The sequence below is a fragment of the Gavialis gangeticus genome, unplaced genomic scaffold, assembly GCF_001723915.1.
Source record: "Gavialis gangeticus isolate Ggan-Ray unplaced genomic scaffold, GavGan_comp1, whole genome shotgun sequence".
NCBI lineage: Eukaryota > Metazoa > Chordata > Crocodylia > Gavialidae > Gavialis > Gavialis gangeticus.
Window position 1 is genome coordinate 3680045 of NW_017729011.1, and position 19215 is coordinate 3699259.

The 19215-nt window shown below is 45.5% G+C and overlaps 1 protein-coding gene across 1 annotated transcript in view; it reads right to left on the reverse strand.

Annotated features, from left to right (window-relative positions):
* Positions 1–653: 653 nt before the first annotated feature.
* Positions 654–19215, reverse strand: part of SLC31A1 (solute carrier family 31 member 1) — a 31264-nt gene continuing 12702 nt past the window's right edge. Inside the window, exons 2-5 of the mRNA XM_019510398.1 lie at positions 9745–9930; positions 7670–7742; positions 7104–7272; positions 654–5153 (exon numbers count right to left, since the gene is read on the reverse strand). Coding sequence (XP_019365943.1) covers positions 4952–5153; positions 7104–7272; positions 7670–7742; positions 9745–9885 — 585 coding nt within the window. The 5' untranslated portion in view covers positions 9886–9930 and the 3' untranslated portion in view covers positions 654–4951. The remainder of the gene's footprint in view (positions 5154–7103; positions 7273–7669; positions 7743–9744; positions 9931–19215) is intronic.

Genomic DNA, 19215 nt, shown 5'->3' on the forward strand with positions numbered 1-19215 from the left:
GGGGGGGGGGGGGTTGGAAGGAAGGCATCTCAGGCACTCCTTGCTCCACTGACCTCAAACTGCTTTGTTAGCCTTATCTTACACCCTCATGAAGCACTCAAATTTCATATATTTTAAAGCACATTAGTGCTTAGACTCAATCTACAGAAAAGGATTCTCTCACTTATCTGTAGTAGTGCCTGCGATTTCCTTTGTCTTAAGAAGTGGGTATCAGAGGATGTTGCGTGTAACCTGTGTCTCTCGACTTGATTATTCCCTATGCACCACAAAGCTTAAATGAACCAAACTATTTCCCCTAGGATCCACTATCAGCATCTAAACTGCTTCAGAGGCTATTTTTCATGACCAGCATTAGGGTTAAGGTGCCCCAAAAGTTGCTGTGCTTTTCCTCCATTGACATTCTTGCTGTCTCCGCTGCATTGTTATGACAAGTAGGCCACAAAGAACGTATTCACAAGCAAATGGGTGGTGGGGTGAGATATGGCCAGGTTGAGTAGTCCAGCAACTGGCTCCCTATGCCACTTTAAGCTAGGCAGTTGCTCCTTTTGGAGGCACATACTGAGTGTTGATGGAGCCTGGGAGTTCCTGCTCTAGTTCCTTCAGCTGTTTTGTCTAACACTGGAGAATGTTTCCAAAACACACAACCACCACAGTAAAATGCAGTCTACTTTATTCACTAATTATATACAGGAGGATCTTGATACATGCACCAGCATTGAACAAGTTGACTTCACAAACAATAAAAGGCAAATTAAATGGTCCACTGTAGCCAAAACCATACGTCCTGAAGTACAGCTGGAATCAGCTAGAGATCAAACTAAAAAGGCACTAGCACAATTGATTCCTAAAAGGCACTTGGATAAAATAGCAAAAGCCAGTTTCTTTGTAGTGGATCGGCAGAGCCTGAATGCTTTGTGCAATTCTTCCAAGGTTGCAATCAAGAGATGAACTTGTTTGAAAACTAAAAACACTTAGATCTAGGACATCACACATTCTTTGCATATTGCATACATGTTTCATTTAAGCGCAAATTAAAATTTTAGTAATCACTGGGTTCTTACCTCCCTTCCAACCCCGCACAAAGAAAAGCTGCAAATTAGCAACAGGACTGCCTCAAGTACACCTGTCAAAAAACTCCAGCCAGCTGTCATTAGAAGTTGCCATGAGGGCAGATGTACTTCACCAGACAACTGGCAAACTGAACAGCAGCCTAGTCAGGGAACACTGTAATACATCAGTCCCCCCTTGATACACCAGCTGTAACACCAAGATGTACGTGCCCTTTTCAACTGACTTTATAAACAGACCACTAGGTTTTTAATTAACACACAATGACAAAGGAAAAAAAACATGGAGCCCAGTTATGGCTCGAAGAAAACCACAGAGGTAATAGGTAGCCCTTTTAGCAAGTGGGATGTAGTGATAAAAGGTCCTGGCTATGATTAGACAATTTGTGAAGCATGTAAGTGATGTGAAAGGATTCCAGCTGGAAAATCCAGTGCGGATGGTGAGGAACTCTCAGCTGGTTAAGTGCCAAGGGAATAGGGCTGCAGTCGAGAGCACTGTGAGAGCAGGTGACAATCACATGCATGAGGGATCTTTAGTTATTACCTCTTTTCTTCAGATCCCTACCTGGGCCTGACTAGCACCAGAACATCCTTTATGTTCCACCTCACATGCTGGAGGCACTGCCAGCTCTGAGCTGGCTTTTCCACCCCAAGCCTCTGCTCCCAATACAAAAAGTCTCCCCGTACCATCTGCCAGCCAGAGGGAGTGGAGAAGCACCTGTAGGGAGGTGAGTTACATTGGGAGAGCAGCAGGCAGAAGAGACTGGTTCTCAAGGAAAGAATAAAGAACAGGACTCCAGAGACTCCACATTTGATCTTCCTCCCAGCAATCAGGAACACTCCCCAGTACTGCAGCTCTCTCCAGAGCTCTGGGAACTAATTTCCAAGTCAGATACCCAACAACTAGCTGGCTTCCAACACAGGACATCTTACAGAAACAGTGAAAAAAGGGTCATCGAGTGGTTTGGCTACTAACCTGGGACTGAAGACAAGAGTTCAGTTACCTGCTCCACAGACTGTGTGGCCTTGTTCAGGTTACTTAGTGTCTCAGATCCCCTTCTATGCAACAGGGATAACAGCACTGCCCTACCCCTCAACATAGCTGCGAGGGCAAATCCTCTGGATTATGAGCTGCTCAGCTACTATGGTGAAGGCCATATGAGCACAGAATACAGGTCTCCTCCCAAAAAAACAGAGGCTGCCCCAGAAGAGTTTAGAAAAGCTAATGTGACAAGGACAGAATTCTCCATCAAGTGTGGAGGCTGTGTCTAATCAACGGGGTGATCCACCCCTCAGATAGTGAGGTAAAATGGGGGACCTTAAGGCAAAAGCAAAAAAGTCCAGAAGCTTTCACGCTAAAGGATTAGGCCAACTGGAGATGTTCTCCTTCAGAAAGAACAGCCAAAGTATATGAAATAACTAAGGCCAGTGTGGAAGGCTCCCCAGTGTCTGTCATGTAAGGAAGGGGGAGGGGAAAAAAAAATATCAAGTAACTGGCTATTTCTCTAGCCCAAACTTAATCTGGTTCACAAAGTGGAGCTGAACTGAGGAACCTCCTCTGACACTGCTACCCTGCTTTTTTTTTTAATCAATGAAATACTCCAAAGATTAAAGAGCAAATATTGTAAGCAGCTGTTTGAGGTCTCTATGAAAAGCATGGATGTTACTCCAACTTCAGAAGACAGAGCTGTTAGCAAAGAGGGAAAGGAAACTTTCCTTTCCTTTCCCTTGCTGCAGTACAGCAATATAAGTTTAAACAGTGCAGTTAAGGTTTCACTTGCCACTGAATCAGCTGGTACTGGCCACTGTTGGAGACAGGATGTGAGACTAGATGTATCCCTGCCTTGCTTGAGCAATTTTACCTAGTGTACCTGTTGGGCCAGCCCAACCTTTCTTTACAGAATCAGGAACAGGAAGAAAGTCACCAAAGGAGGAAAAAAAACGTAAATTACAGAACATGGGGATACCAGAGTTGTTCAAGAGGCTACTAGAAAACAAGCAGCCCTGTCCTTCACGTCAGGTGTGGGAACTCTGTAACTGGCATTTTGTAGCATCTTTCATCACAAAGCATCTTATAAATTAGCCAACCAACTCTATACAGAACCAATTCTCCAGCTTTCCCATCCATGTCAACCTCTGGAAAAGACCCAAGTCCACCTTCCCAAAGCCAGGTACCTACAAGGAAGAGCTCTCAGAGCCAAAAACTGTTCTCAGGCCAAAATTTGAGATCGATGGTATACAGAGATCCTGGTAAGAGCCTCACAGCTGCCATTTCACACCTTACAAGGCATAAGAGAAAGTAAGGGATGAGGTTACCAATTAAACCACAGAGGGTTTTGGGGAGGCTGAACAGTTTTTCTCCAGTCAGAATAGGCTGGCATGCTCTGGTTAATGCCCACTCTCTTCTAAAAAAAGGCTGGACAATCTTTAACATCAAATCAGGACCTCAGTTTTACCTCTCATTGGAAAGATGGCACATTGAAAAGCACAGCCTCCCCTAGTACCAGAAGCAGAATTAATGCTACTCCCTACAGCACCTCAGGCGTTCCGTGGTAGGGCTCTCCTATCCAGGAACTGAACCTGCTTTCCCTGTAAGATCTGTTTGGCTCCTAGCACAAGCTAGAAAGTTCTCTGCTACATTGTTAAGCAGCTCTGTCACTGGCATTGACACTTGCTGCCTTGACACAGCCACGCTGAGAAAGTCTAAGACTTGGGGATTACGGAAAAGAGAAGTCCTTAGGGGCTGGATGGCTTTTTATTGGCCTTATAGTCCCCTCCCTCCTCAAGAGGAGCTATTGGACCCCCACTCCCCATTCTCTCATAGAAGTCTGGTTCTTCATCTCCCAGCCCAGCCAAGGGATCTCCTTTTCTCTGGATATTTTACCCCTAAAAACCCTGTTGGTATCCCTTGGTTTTTACGAAATAATGTCACAAGTTATTATTTGGCTGTGCTGTTCCACCAACGATTTTCACTGAATGATAAATGGGGGTCTAAGCACAACTGCCAATCAGGACAAAGTTGGCATCAGTTCCATGGTTACTTAAAATCTCTCCCTGCTACCCAAGTGAGAGACTACTGACCTATGCCAACTGAGTACTCTTCAGTGATCAGTAAATGGGAAATGGCCCAACTGAAATGTTGTTGGTTGGAGCCTTCTGGATAAGTCAGCAAAGTATCAATGCTGAACACCCTCCAACAGGCTTGGAAAATGGTCTCAGTCTGGTGTAGGGGTATATGGCTACACCATACCTGCTTCAGAGCACATTTCTCAGGGCACGCTTGGGCCCGTGAGTCAGTAGGGCCTGCCCTTTCCCAACAACATGATGCAGAGCACTGTTTCCAGGACTGAGTCCCAGAAAGTGTTATTGGTTCAGACCCCTGACAGCTTTCTCCTTTGCACTAAGTATCAATTATTAAAAAAAATTAAAAATGAATGTTATTTTCACATATCACCTCCATCATCTAATTCAACCTTTATCTTCCATTCATAAAAATCTTGCTGCTGACCATTTCCTGGTTAAAAATACATCGTTCTAAAAGGGCATTGGAATAACTTTGCACAGTTCTGTGTGCCAACTTTGTTTCAAATTGGGATAGTATCTAAAAATAAATCATCACCAAAGATGGTGCCCACACAGCTCCTGAAAGCTGGTCTGCCTGGCCCAGGTACCAGGCTACCATGTGAGAAAGGCATGGCACTGTTCCCCAGTGCAAGGAATCCCCATGTGCCAGGCACTGTCCCAGGTAGGAAGTTGGTGGTAAAACCCACATTGATTGTATTGATGTACATTGGTTTTCAGTCAGTTTGGGAATGATCCTCATTCTCTGAATGGCTAGAGTTAGAGTGAGCAGAGGGGCAGAGAGGTTCTTGATGTGTCTAGCATTAGTGGCAGTGCTCAGTGATATCCACAACCACAGCTTTTTTCCAACTGAAGAAAAAGTAGCCAGTTCCTGCTCCTGCTGCCACAGCTATGCAGAGGTATCCGTTGTAGGTCATGAATATCAACATGAGAAAATAACTGACCACCACCTGGATGATGTGTAGCACGGTTTGCAGCAGGTGAGGGAAGCTCAGCATCTGTTGTCTGAAGAATCACAGAAAGGGAGAGCAGTCAGCAACCAAGAGCTATAGGATAGGGAATGCAGGGTCCCTGCCAGAGAGAAGGTAGCCCATAGAGTGGGCATGAAGAGAGGTGGGGAAAAAAAAAAGATACAGATTCCACCCTCTCCCACAAATGGACAACTGCAGCTTCTCCCAGGAAATCAGCTACACAAAAGTATTCATCAGCAGGGATCCTGGTTTTCCCTGACCAAAAAATAAAAATAATTAAATTGCAAATTCTCTGATAAAACCCACACAATCTGTGATTAACATGAAAGCCCTCCCCCACCACCGCGCACAGCTCTGCTGGTGCCCCTTGCCCTCCACTTACAGCCCCTGCTCCCCCAGCCCTGCCGGAGGGGAACCCCAGCTGCCAGGGCTATGGGGCCAGGGACACAGCCCCCGCCCTAGCAGGAGGCAGCAACGGTGGTTGCTGCAGCAAAGTCCAACTCCCCCACTGCTGATTGCTGCAGGCTTGGGTGGGGCGGGGAAGCTCCCCGTCACTGTGTGCACTCCCAGGGGGACCCATGCTCCCCATACCTGTGGGCAAAGCAGGTGCAGGTGTGCACTGCAGGCTCAGGTTCCTGCCTTGCTGCCCTCCCCACAAGCCTTCACAGCCTAGTGGGAGCAACCTAGTGCTGCAGGGCAGAAAAGGGCTATGCAGGAAAGCTGGTTGCAGCTGCGAGGTTCACACCATCCTGGGAACGCGTCCTCTGCGCACATGGCAGCAGCGAAGGGCACAACCCTGCACTGTTGCCCCCACTCCTGCCACACACACAGGGATGCCTCACCAGGTCAGCACAGAGCTCACAGCAGCAAGCAGACCCCCACACAGCCCTGCCACAATGGAATGGATTGCACACAATGGGCTAGAGGCCCCAGGGAAGGGCAGCAGGGCAGGGAGCCCAAGCCTGCAGCAGGCAGCCTACCCCCACCTCGCACACAGATCTGGGGTGCACGTGCCCACCCTATCCCTCCAGGAGTGAGCGCAGTGGTGAGGAGCCAGCCCCACTCCCCACCCCCAAACAAGACACCCACAGCCTCATCCCAGGGCCCTGCGGCCACACGTTGTGGCCCCAAGCCCCACACACTGCCTGGCTGGGCAGCAGCCCCAGCCCTGGCCCTGCCCAACTCCCTCCCTATGGGGGGGGGTCTCAATCCTCCCTGACACTTACCTGTGGGAGCTGCTCTCCAGGCTGCCTGGCGGCCATGTGCATACAGATGCACAAGGTGCTCCCTGCCTGACCACCCTCCTCCCACTACCTGCAGGGGGCTTGATGCAAAACTGAAAAATCCACGGGTTTCTCTGCTAAAATGAGAAGTTCGCGTTTTAGTCCAGTAAGGGGCAAAATCCACATTTTACTCCGTTTTTCTGTGGGAAACCTGGATCCCTGCTCATCAGGTAGGAATAACAGTGCTGGGAGATCAGAACTGCTACATTTTGAGTTAAATCCTCCTGGTTCTATTTTGCATCCTGGCCTACGCTTCCAGCTGAACAGGGCAGCTTTTATTGTTTGAAAACAGAGGCCTAGACTACCTGAAAGGATCCCCCAGCCTTCTCTTGCTGCAGAAAGAGCAAGTCTGGTGGCCCAGACAATTTCTGAGCCTGGTAATTACATGCACACTTCCCTCTTTCAATTCCTTTCGGTTATTCCCCTGCCCGTTTCCCCCTGCCCCTCTCTCCAACACACACACTCTTATAAAGCCCTCATGATTGGTACAGAGTGACTCCTCCATTCCCTCTTCCCCAACCCTAACAGGATAACTGGGTAATCCCTGAAGGTACAGGTTCTTTAGTGTCCTTCAGAAAGATGTGCACTACGTAAGCCTTCAAGAGGAAATTGTGTCCACATGGAATTTTCTGTCTTAGTCTTTTCCATACTTGTTTGCTGAGAAGCATGCTATTTGTCTTAGAAAGAAGGCAGATTCTTACCCAACTGTTTTGTGGGTCTCCATCAAGATGGTGCCATTTGGTCCTGGGACAGGCATGGAATTGTAGCGAATGCTGACCTGCGACTTACGAAGCAGGCACTCTCGAGCTATCTTGAGACCCTCATAAAACATGGCTAGGAAGAAGACAGCCACAAAAGCACCAGCCATTTCTGACAGTGGAGAAAGAATGAAGTCAAGTTATCAAATCTGTGCATAAGTCATTTGTTTTGTTTGCTTGAGAAAGACACCTTCCAATCCAATGGACAGCTCCCGTTGCATAGACAAGAGGCTGCCTGTGCGTGTAAGGGTTTGATTAATTCTAAAACAACATGGAACCTGACATACAACACCCCCCAAGTATTAGCACCCCATTTCTTATCAAGGCTGATGCAATAACAGAACATGAAAGTCTCTCCACTTTCACCCTCTTTGCTCTAACTTAAAATACACTAAGTAGTCCGTGTCTGGCTACTGGAAGAACCTTCAACCATATGAAATGGGGTTACTTTTGCTTTGGTTGGGGCAAGAGCAACAAGTCAGCCTCTTATCTGAGACCGCACTACTGACCTCCAGGTGTATTGATCACAAGTCCAGAAAACAGGAGAGGCACATTCTTATAGCTGAAGTGGAAAGTCATATCCTGTCCAAGACAGAAAGGTCATTTAAAACATAAACAAGGATCTCTGAGCAAAAAAGGGGAAGAGGCAAGGCTTAAATACACACCCTACAACGAGACTTACAAAATTTTAAGCAAAGGACTGTTACATGATGTTGGTATGGCTAAAGCCAAGCTCAGAGCAAGCTTCTTCTGCTCAGTCACCAAGTACAGAGTTGAAACACTATAGCAAGCCTAGTGTAACAAGGATAATTTCCTTTTGACACAAATTCATTTCAGATCACTACAAATCCACCCGGTGTCCTGAGGGATGAGAAAAGCAGAATGAGTATGAGGCCATCTGATGATAACGTGAAGTGGCATTCACAAGGAAACGGCATGGGTGACTAGTCAGCAGGAAGCAAAAGAATGTGACATGCAGATGCCGAATAGTGCCCATTTAGAGAGAATAGAAACTGAAGCCATTTCACAACTAAACTATATTCAAATTCCTTTAAGCATCTCAAGAGAAAAGTCACAGCTGTAACAGGATTTTAAAAATACTGGGCACATTTTCTGTTCAAAGTTAAGACAAAGATGGGCCCTTTCATTGGACACTTAGTCTTTGTTGTGCAGCCACTGTCCAATCCAAGCCTATATATGCACTAAGAACTATTTTCTGTTGATTTAATGGAAGGAGGGGGAAAGAAAATTTGTAAACCTTGAGCCAAAAATGGCTGCTGGTGACCCACAAAGCAGACTGCAGTTGACCTGTACATTTCAGAGCTCTGAATTTATTAGGTTACCTTCCTTCCCAACTAGCTCACAGCCCAGAGCTTTTAGTAGCAACATATCGTAACTAAAAGGTTTCCTACTGGGTCAACACAGCGAGCACTGATCTACCAAAGCTTTAGAACCCGTTTCCAAGGAGCCCAGCTATTGTTGTCCTGTTTACATGCAATCCAGATAAGTCTCCCTAACTAGTTCACACACATTATACACTTAAGTCTTTTAAGAGACTAGAGACAGTTTACCAATTTTGCATGGAATCTATAATAAACCAATCTGGTTCCTTCCTCCCCTCTCCCGAGCTTCTTTAAGGTGCTTAACTTCAACTGGCCAATGGACACAAGACACAGCCTGTCAATCTTCCTACCACAAAGCCTGGATGCTTTAAAGGAGAAGGTCCTACAACCATCTGTTGGCAGAAGGCCTGCCTTTTCTTCCCATTGACAAAGTGGCACAGGGAAAGATGCCCAAATTAGCACCTACCAAGAAACTACATATTCGGTATGATGATGTCTATGTTCAGGGCACTGGTCCTTTAGGAATGTGGCTGAGGACAGTGGCAGGGTACTTTGAATTCAGCATAACTTAGATCCTTTCCAAATTCATTTCAGTATGTGTTTCTTACAGAGGAGGTTAACATTTTCAATAACAGTTCAAATGAATCCTAGCTCTTCCCTTTCCTACAGGAAAATCCAAAGAAAGAAAGGACACAGGTTCTTTGGTTCAAATGAGTGCAGAGGAGATACTGCAGCAAGCAGCTTGCACAGCCTTTCCAGAATCCTTCTGGCTATCACACAAGCCTGCTGCTTCCAAACAGTGCTGATGCCAGCAGGAAGGCTCCCTGACTTTTGGCAAGGAAAGCCCATTTTGCAATGGAGCAATGGGCTCACACATAAAACACATTTCATACTGCAAGTTATTCTTTGGGAAAGCTACCTGTCACCTCTCCAAATTAAAGGATTTTCAGTTATGTCAAACAGCTGCCAGAGAAATTAAAAAGGTACATTTGTGGCTAGCAGAATTTGAAAGGATTCTTGTAGACAGACACCACTTGGGAAGTGACCTAAGCTACTGAGAATGGATGGTTTCAGGGTTCCCAAGTTATATTCTCCCTGCATTAAACATTAATAAAGAAGTCTTATAAAACTCTTTTTTTACTTCATTGTAAAAGCCCCAAATGTTCAGGGAGGTAAAGGGTTTTGGGAATATAGTTTAAACTAAGCTCTGGACAATGTCTAACTTTCTGGACTTCACTCACCATCATCATCATCATCATTCCTCCTTCATGATTGTGTTCTGGTGACATCGTAGGGTGATAATGTTCTGGCGGATGCACAGAGGATGGCATGGTGCTGCTCATTGTATGGTTCATGTGAACTGTGTGGTGACTGTGAGACATCTTCACTGCAGAGGTATCAAAAATGGCATGCAGGATAATGGGAGCCTTAGAGAAAGAAGGAAAAGTGGACATTAGGGCAAGGGTCACAAAAACCACTTTCACAAACAGGAGACAGTTTCTACAGCACACAGTGAAGTCTGGCTCCCAGCATCCCTCCTACCAGAGAGGCTGCATCCTGGAGAGCCCTGTCCTATAGCTATAGATTGCTGTCTGGGATCCTCCTTCATACTCGCTACATGGAGCTCAGAGCAAATGCAGCATTCAGAAGTTCTCTTTGGGTTAATCAATGTGTTCTCTTTGGGTTACTATTTCTGTACTGCACAAGTGGATGCAAAGCACAAATGATCCTTACCCTAAAGCTTTCAATCTGACTTACAGGTGCAATTTTAAGCCATTGAGTGAAAAGTCCTCTCACAAGTCTAGACATCCAAAAGGTAAAAACTTGTCTTTTGTTGCTTCACAGTCTAATTGCTCCCAAACCCCATCTTAATTGCATCTACCCAAGGATCAGACTCGGGATATTTCTCCTAATGTGCAGCTCTGTATTTAATTATGATCAGCTCTATCTAAAAAAGAAATCAGATTAGCATGATGCAGAGCTACAGCTGGTGGAAAGGTCTAGAGGAGCCCCTGGCAATCTAGTCTGGTTTCTATTAACTTTAAGTCTTTACATCTCCCCTCTAACTGCATTAGACATGAGAGGAAAGCAAACATGTCTGCAGGTCTAAACTAATTTAATCAGATTACTGCAAATCGATTATATTAAGGCAAGTTCAAAGGCAGAATAAATACTCCCTGAAAAGTTACCTGTGTAGCATAAACTTTTCATCCCATCAGAACCCATGATGAAATTAATAGGCAACTTTGATAGCTTACTGTTGGAGAATGATTAATGAGAAGGACCTAGGAGTATTAGTCAATTATGGACTATGAGTTGCCAATGTGGTGCCACCATAAAAAATGCAAATATAAACCCTGGGATGCATCACACAAGGCAATTACACAGATGCAGGAAAGTACTGATGTCATTGTACAAGGCACTGGCACTGCTGTGTGTGGAGAACTGTACAGCTCTGGTCATCTATATTCAAAGAAAGAGAAAAGTTCAAACTGAAATAGGTGCACTGAAGAGCTGCAAGGCTGAACAGGGGCTTATCTTATGGGCTTACTTGATGAGGAATGATTCAAAGAGCTCGGCTAGTTCAGCTAATGACAGGTTTGCTTGCTATAAATACTGGGAGGAGAGGAAGAGAGAGAAAGAATACCTGGTTGGGAATCAAGCTATTTAAAGCTAAAAGACAATGTGGGCACACAGCAAATGGGAACAAACTGCCTGTGGATAAATGTAGACTGGAAATTTGAAAACAATTCCTGACTCTCAGAGCAGTGAGATTTGGGATCATCCTGCAGGTAGGAGCAGCAGAGGGCAAAATTCCTCATTACTTTTAAGATGGAGCTTGATCAATACATGAACAAAGTACATCAGGGTATCAAGTATTCCTAGGAGATGCCTGTTCCACCAGGCAAGCTTTAAAATCTTCAGAGAATTAAACAGGCAGAAAGGAATTAAAGGTTCTGGGAAGATTTAAAAGGAAATGGAAGAAATCAGTGAGGCAAAAGCATACAAGGAAGCTAGGTCTCCTTCCAAGAATGAAGAGGTGCAGCATGTATGCGGGGAAAAGGGGTGCACTGCTGAGCAAACTCTGAAGTTGATGAAATAATTAAGGGCTTGTCTCTACAGAGAAGTCAGAGTGCAGGGAGAAGGGGCACTCTGACAGCATGCTCGTGGGCAAAAGCTCTGTGAGGACACTCAGCACACAGCACTTTACTCCACTACGAAAGAGAGCAGTAGCTTTCTTTACAGCGATTCCACCCTATAGACAAGCAGTGGCTAGGAGAGCAATTATTCTCTTTCCATGTTCCCAGGGAAAACTTTTTATGCCCAAGCATTTTGCTTAAGGAGTGCAGGGGCCAAGCAGGAATGATCAGAACCAGAGTGAATTAGTGAAAGAGTAAGTTATTGCAAACAGCCAGACCAGGCCTCGTGGTCACCCCGCAGAGTGAACATTTTGCAGGTTTTGTTTGTTCAAAGCATTTGAACAATCACATGTTGCATCCTCTCCGTGCACGTACTACTTCTAAAGAGATCCAAACCTTCAGAGCTAGAACTGAGGACTTAAGTTCTCACACTGCCAAAAGAAACACTCAGCCAACATACCTCAAATCTCCACCTATTCATCTGAACAACTAAACAGCCTTGTAGATTATATAATCAGATGGGCTGCCTGGGCACAGCAGGACAATCTGGGCCATTGGATAGTATCACAGTGCTATGTATATCGCTTGGAGCGGGGAAGAGGAGGTCAGGAAACTTGGAGTCTCTTCTTTGATCCAAGGACAAGCTAAATAACTTTGGAACAGAGGACGGCTTTGCAGGTTATCCTAAATTCTACTCACATGCACAAACACACACACAAGTAGTTGCAAAGGGATGGGGAGTGCTTAATACGTGCACCAGAAACCATTGGCAAGGCCAGGAGTGAGCTCAGAGCTTCAGAGAGAATGGAGCAATATTTCCAGAGTATGGGGATTTAGGGCCATTTATCCTCCTCTCCTTACATTACTGAGGAACATAAGGAAAAATCCACTAAATGCCATACCTTCCTCCTGTTGATGGATATAATGGCTCTTGTCTGGACACAACAGACCCTCCAGAGATAGCACTGTGCAAATCAAAAGTCATTTCTTTAAGGGCTCGTCTTGTTACTCATCTCCACTCTCATCATCTTATTTATAAGCAAGTGAAACAGCAAATTCCCCAGTGGACTCCAAGGAGTCTCTGGCACATCTCCGTTTGCAGGGTAGGAATTCCACTTGGAAAGCTGCGAGTACGATTCAGATTTATAAGCACACACAAAAATGTAGTCTCCCTAGCAATGCAAGTGAAATATTCTCAGGTTCGAAGATGAAAGGAAGGGGGGATGGGGCGCAGTTTTTTGTGCTGTTCTGGTTTAGGACTAAGCTGGCAAGATTGAACCTGGTAATGCTCACAAAAGCCGCACTTCTATGCCCAAAAAACAAAGCCCCAAGAATCATCATTCCCAATACCAACCCCCACATACCAAACCCAAATTTTCTCTACTGCAGTTGGCAAATGTAGAAAGATATTTCATGAGTGCCTTATAAAGGTGTTTATCATAAGTGGAAATTGCCTTTTAATTAGCAACCGAAGAGGCAGCTCACGCAAAGAGAGTCAATACACAGGAAAATCAGCACTTAAAAATGCTGCCCCCTCCTTCCGACACCACAGTCGGAAACTTGGCCTTAGATGCAAGTACTGACCAGGGAAAGATTTGCGTTCTAACGGTGTGTTCCTGCTCCCCAGCCTGTGCCTGAAGCAGGGCATTTGAGGCAGCAGCACTAGTAAATGAATGGGGCTTCATCTCTGAAACGGCTGTTTTACAAGTCTTACAGCCAGCAAAAGCAAGCCTGAGCAACAGGCTGCCAGCCTGCAGGGAGCTGTGTAGCCTGAAGCCAGGGTCATGGATTTTAATAACAGACCAGTGTCTACAACTACAAAAAACACACTGCTTTGTATTATGGCAAAAGCTTTAAATAGGTCCAGTGTACACCTAGCACTTAGGCTGCAGGTATTTTTGGCTGAATGGGCACTTTGCTCTCCAGACTGCATTGCAGCCCACTCTGCACTTAAACTCAGTGAGGAAAGGAGAGAAATTCCTACATGACCTACCTGGGCAGCCCTCCAGCTGGCACTTGTACACCCGGATAGGCTCACCTCCACATACATGGCATCTCCAGCAGGCACGTCCCCGCAAAGTTTCATCTACACAGTAACTTACCAAGTCAAGAAGCAAAATATGGAAGGGGCTAGAATGGATAAAGAGGGAACATCCCTTCTATTGGGGAATGCTTCAAGGGTCACTTCCAGGCGTAGCTCTCTCTACAGCAGCTGTTGTCTTTATTTTCAATAAATCAATAAAAAAAATAGAAGGGAGGACCATGACATAAAAACATGGGTAGGCCAGTGTGTTTGAAGATGCCAACACACTCCTTGACCATCCCTGGACTTCTTTCAAGGCGGTCTTTTTCAAGGGGATGCAAGCCAAACCCCAGCCACACAGCAAGGGACTCAGAGACTTCGTTCTTCCCAAGGGAGTTACAAGGGTTCATTCACATGAGCAAAGCACTTTAAAAAAAACACCCTTGATATACTCTATATAATTTACTGCGGTTTATCTCTGGAGGTAGCTAGCACAAATCACTGCCCGACAATTGGGCCCATTGTTTAGTCATCTCCTTGGCCTAAGCTCTCCCGTGGCAGCCAAAATCCTTGGCCAAGATACACTCCAGTTCTTCTGGAAAGCTTGAACTGGGCAAGCTACCCACGCCAAAGAGGAAGCGTTATTTTGTTTGGTCTAAGGTGCCAGCTGATCCAAGTGAAGCCCCCCTCATATTCATAAGGGAGAAACATGCTCTTGCAGCAGCATATGACAGTACAATAAAACCCCATTTAAACAAATACCTGTAGAAGTGATATACAAATGCTCAACTCCCACAGCACTTAAGAAAGCAACACAATAGAGTGCTCTACCCTTTCACATTCCAGCAATTAAAAGGAATAAAACACAACAAAACAACACAACCACTTCCATTGCTACTGCCCAGCAAAAGGGGAATGTCACAAAACACTGATCAGGTTTCTGTTATATTATGGTTATTTCCTCTGCATCCAGAGAAGCATTTATATGTTCAAGGTCTCTGACGCTATGAGCCATGTTGGGCTGGGGGCCAGTACCACGCTGAAGCCCCCAAATCATTCTGTTTCACAATACAGGTGGCGCCTTGCTTCTGATTTGGGAGGCAACTGTATAATAAACAGACCTCCCAGCAGGTCTGTTTAGGTAGCAAAGACCACTTTTTAGAGATCTACAGCCTGAAGGCAGCTATTCCCTATCCTTCCCTGAGCAGGCAGTGAAGAAAGTTTTGCATAAGCTGCAAGAGAAGTCAATAAAGAGAAAAGAAACTTAACGTTCCACATACAGCGAGCATGAAAAACACCATTTCCCCATTCCCGTGCCATTCCCAAGTTGTGTACATAAAGAAACAGTACGTACAGAGCAGAACAAAGAGGGGTGACGGGCAGTTACCGGGGTTCTACTTGCAGCAGCTTCGGTAGCAGACACTCGCGCTTCACTCACTCCAGTCCCCGAGCTCGATCCTTTTCAAAGTCACACGCTCCAGACAGGGACGGGAGGGGGAGAGGAGTCCATAGACACTAAGACAGTGTTCACTTGCTCAACCTGTACTCTGCAGTAAGTGGCCCAACCTAGGCATCATGAGACCAGAGTGCTGCTCTCATTTATTCAATTTCCTGATATCCTTACCAATTTAACTGCTTCTTCTCCAAATTAAAAGCCTGTCACTGCAGCTCCAGTGTAAGTCCTGAATTTTGCCAAGGCCTCAAGGGATACTCAGATAAACAGGCATATTCTACTTGTTTGTGTCAGAGGAGTGCCTAAAAACCCAGTGTAGAGCCCTAGCATGCTAAACACTATATAGGCACACTCAAGATACCCAGGCCTCTACCACACAAATATTCCATAGCAGCATTAATGCAGTATACTATACATGCACCACCGTCCTCTAGGACTGTGGCCCTTTCAGAGCTGTGCTCTGGAACTTACATCAACCAAATGCAAGGTCCAGTCATACATCAAGAGTTTGTACAATTGTTCAGTTGGCCTTGGCCACACATACTTACCTACCTTTGGGAATGACATGCCTGTCACTGCCGTATGATCAGCATGCCTCAGTTATAAATCTATTTATCCTTGGCTTCTGTGAAGGCCAGGGGATCAGGGGTCAGGCCATTGTCTCCTTGTCTAGTCACAGGAGACTAAGTGACTATCCCAAGGGCATCCAGGAAGTCTGTGGCTGAATAGGAACAAAAATTGCATCTTCAGAGTCCCAGCTCTGTGCTTTTGGCACGATAACCATGCTTTTCATGTACTGGAGACCACTCAGCAAGAGAGTCAAGAAAGGAAGGGGAAAGACTCAAAGTGGGCTAGGTGCTACAGCATGAGTCAAAGGTGTCATTTACTCAAAATCCTATTTCCTGGGCTTCCCCACTTGACAGGAAAAGCTTGCAGCCACCACTCTGTACAGCAAGTCTCAGTGTCCATCATTGTGGATGCACAACATCAAGAATTATGTAAAGTATGAGAGAGAGCTCCCAGCTCTTCATCCAAGGGCAAGAAGGATACAGAGCAAGTCTCAGAGGCTTTCAAAGGAAGGGAGGGCTGGTGCACAGATCTATTTATCAGGAATTTGTTAGAGACTACACTAAGCAGAAGTGAAGAAAGTAGGGAAGAAAAGCAAAAACCTATCTGTGTTGGGGTGGGGGGAGATGGAGGGGGTGTCACACTCATGCCAGGGACCCTATTTCCTCCTTACATTATGCTCCATGGGACCTCCCAGACTCCTCAATGCTTGGTGGAGCTCTCTAAGACAATGACCTCCACAGAGATCTGCGTAAAATCTGGCCACCTGCACTAACTGAGTCGGATTTTTTGTTTGCCTGTTTTGTCACATTCAACATCCCCCCTTCCCCCCCACAGAAATGTACCTTTTTTAGGGTTAGGTTCTTCCCCCTCATCCTCTGTGGCCGACACACAGATGATAGACATTTGCATCCATCCATCTAGATCTGCCCTACTCACTGATCCAGTAGTATATTGTAATGGGCAGACATTGCATTGTGACCTCCTCTCACATATGTAGAGGGCCACATGACCATTGCTTTGGGAGTCTGCTTCTGCACTCAAACACTGGCTTGATTTCTGGCCTGATCCAAATGACAGTTCACATGTGTTTTCTGGAGTTGCACAAATTTTGATAAGGAATCCCAAGGACACAATGATAACACCAGTCAGGTTGTGCAATTAAGAGCTTATTCAAAGCCAAGAAAGACTAGGTAGCATGATAAATGCCAAAAGTGAAAATGTCTCTCTTTGAGACAGGGCTGCACTAGGACTTTCATCCTCACTTCAGTTCACTCAGCACAATTTCTCTTCCTGAAGGAGATGCCAGGCCCTTCCTCTAAGCACAATTAGGAGGATCATGTTCCTTTCATAGAGTTTATTTTCAGAACAAAAAAACAAAAAAACTTGTTTGGTAGCTTTCTCTGCAGCAAACTGATTAAGCTACTTCACCCATCAAAGGAGAGCATCCATCTTCCAGCCTGAGAAGATGCCCCAGAGGCCACTCTAACCTTTGAAAGAGGAGCCAAATCGAACATCCTCCATTCCTCCCCTTACAAAAACAAAGCCGCAGCACTTGCTAAAGGAGAACTTAACCCTCAGAACACATGCAAATCCACAAGCAGGACAGAGCCCTTCTGAAAAGGTGCCAAAAACCTGATTTGCCTGCACCTGTGAACCTCTATAACATAACATACCTAATAATTACATTTTAGGTAATGCCATCTAGATGAGGGCACCTTGCCTCATCTATCCATAGTGCATCTGCAGATGTGAGCTACTGTGTGGGGCCCAGTGGGGACCTGTTACACAACTACAAGGGACTGTTTTTCTGGATGTGTGTAGGGGACAGGTATCACAGCCTTGTGGCACAGGAAGGCATGCTGCATTTAAACTGGAGTGGTATGTCCACAAGTGTAAGGCGAAAATGGTGCTAGAAACACTTAGCTATGATTTTGAACCCTGAGATACCTCACTGCTTTAGAAATAATGACCCAGTCCTGGAAAGATACACATACATTTCTTTGAAGTAATCCAGAACTGAGCTGGTTAGGACCTTGTAGGGCAGGGGCCTCCAGTAGTCCAGTGTGCTGCAGAGGTCAGGACTTTCAAAGGAGGCAGGTGGTTGCCTCTGCTGTTCTCCTGGAGACTGTTATAAACCAGGGCAGTACAAAAGCATCCCATAAAGAACAGATCAAGGCTCATTTAGCTGACAGCAACTCATCCACACATTATAACACAGGGCCAGAACAAGACAGGTTGGCTGCTAGCTCTTTGTGCCTTAACTCAATCCCTGGGCTGCCTGGCGCTTTGCTTTGGTGAAGCTTGGCACATGATCATGTAAGAACTGCTACTTTCGCAAGAGTCTACTTACCAAATGATGTTTAGGTTCACCATGACAGACAAGAAAAGGTGCCTGTTCACCAGTGAGGCCTCATTAGCAGCAAGACGCCAGTCTGCCATCTTAACAGAGATTATTGCACCATTTGCCTTGAGGATTTATGGAAGGGTCAAAGACAGCTGGGGTAAGGAAACAAGTTTACAAATATAAACAACCTTACACCCAGGTGCTGCTTTCCTACAACAGTATTACCCTAGTGTGTATATATGACAAAGACAGCTGTAAACTCAGTTAAAGAATCACTGTCGAGTCCGGCATCTGTGATGGACTAGTTAGGAAAGATATTCACAGATTCACTTCTAAAAACTCTAAACACCAACATCTTACATGAGCCATTTAAATAGCATTCAATATCAGCATAAAATGGGAAGAAAGTGCTGGGGACACATTTACAAGAGCCAATTCCCACTCTCCAGGAGGGATCTACAGAGAAGCCTCCTGGATACTCCATCTGTATACGGAAGACATTACAACAGAGCCACATTTGGTAGGTTACTTTGTTCTAGCAGCATCTCTGCTATGCCCCATCACTTGCTGGCAGTGAAGAGCAAGAAAAGAGGTATCAGTGGAGTCCTGCTTCTGCTATATGCCTAACAACAGCTGGTTAATACAGGGACAAGCAAACCTAGATGGGATAGCAAATGCTGAGTGCCTGAGAGCAGGGATGGGGCAGGGTAACACCAGAGCACTGAACTAATAACTGCAAGGGACAGAAGAGAGGTAGGACACATATGTACATGCTCATATGCTCTTCCTTACACATATCACTTTTCTGCTCACTGGCACTGCAGACAGCTTCAGTTTTTAGGAGGCACCACACTGGCTCTCTGATTTTTCCCATTTCAATGGGATCCACACCTTTCCATGACAAAGAGATACTCTTTCATGCAGGGAACCCCTTCATTGTCCATCCTGCCCAGCATTGCTTACTCCAGGTACTCAAATAATGATCTGCTTAATGCTTGCTCTACATTAGTAACAATCTTGATGCCACTCACCCCAGTCTTGGGTGGACTACCAAGACCACACACACTCAGGCTTCATAATTTGTCATGGCCATGTCATCTGTGTGTTTATATTTGTAATATGCTTGCAACTTCCTTACTAAAGAAGTATATATTGCTAACTCTTTATTTTGGCTGTCTGCAG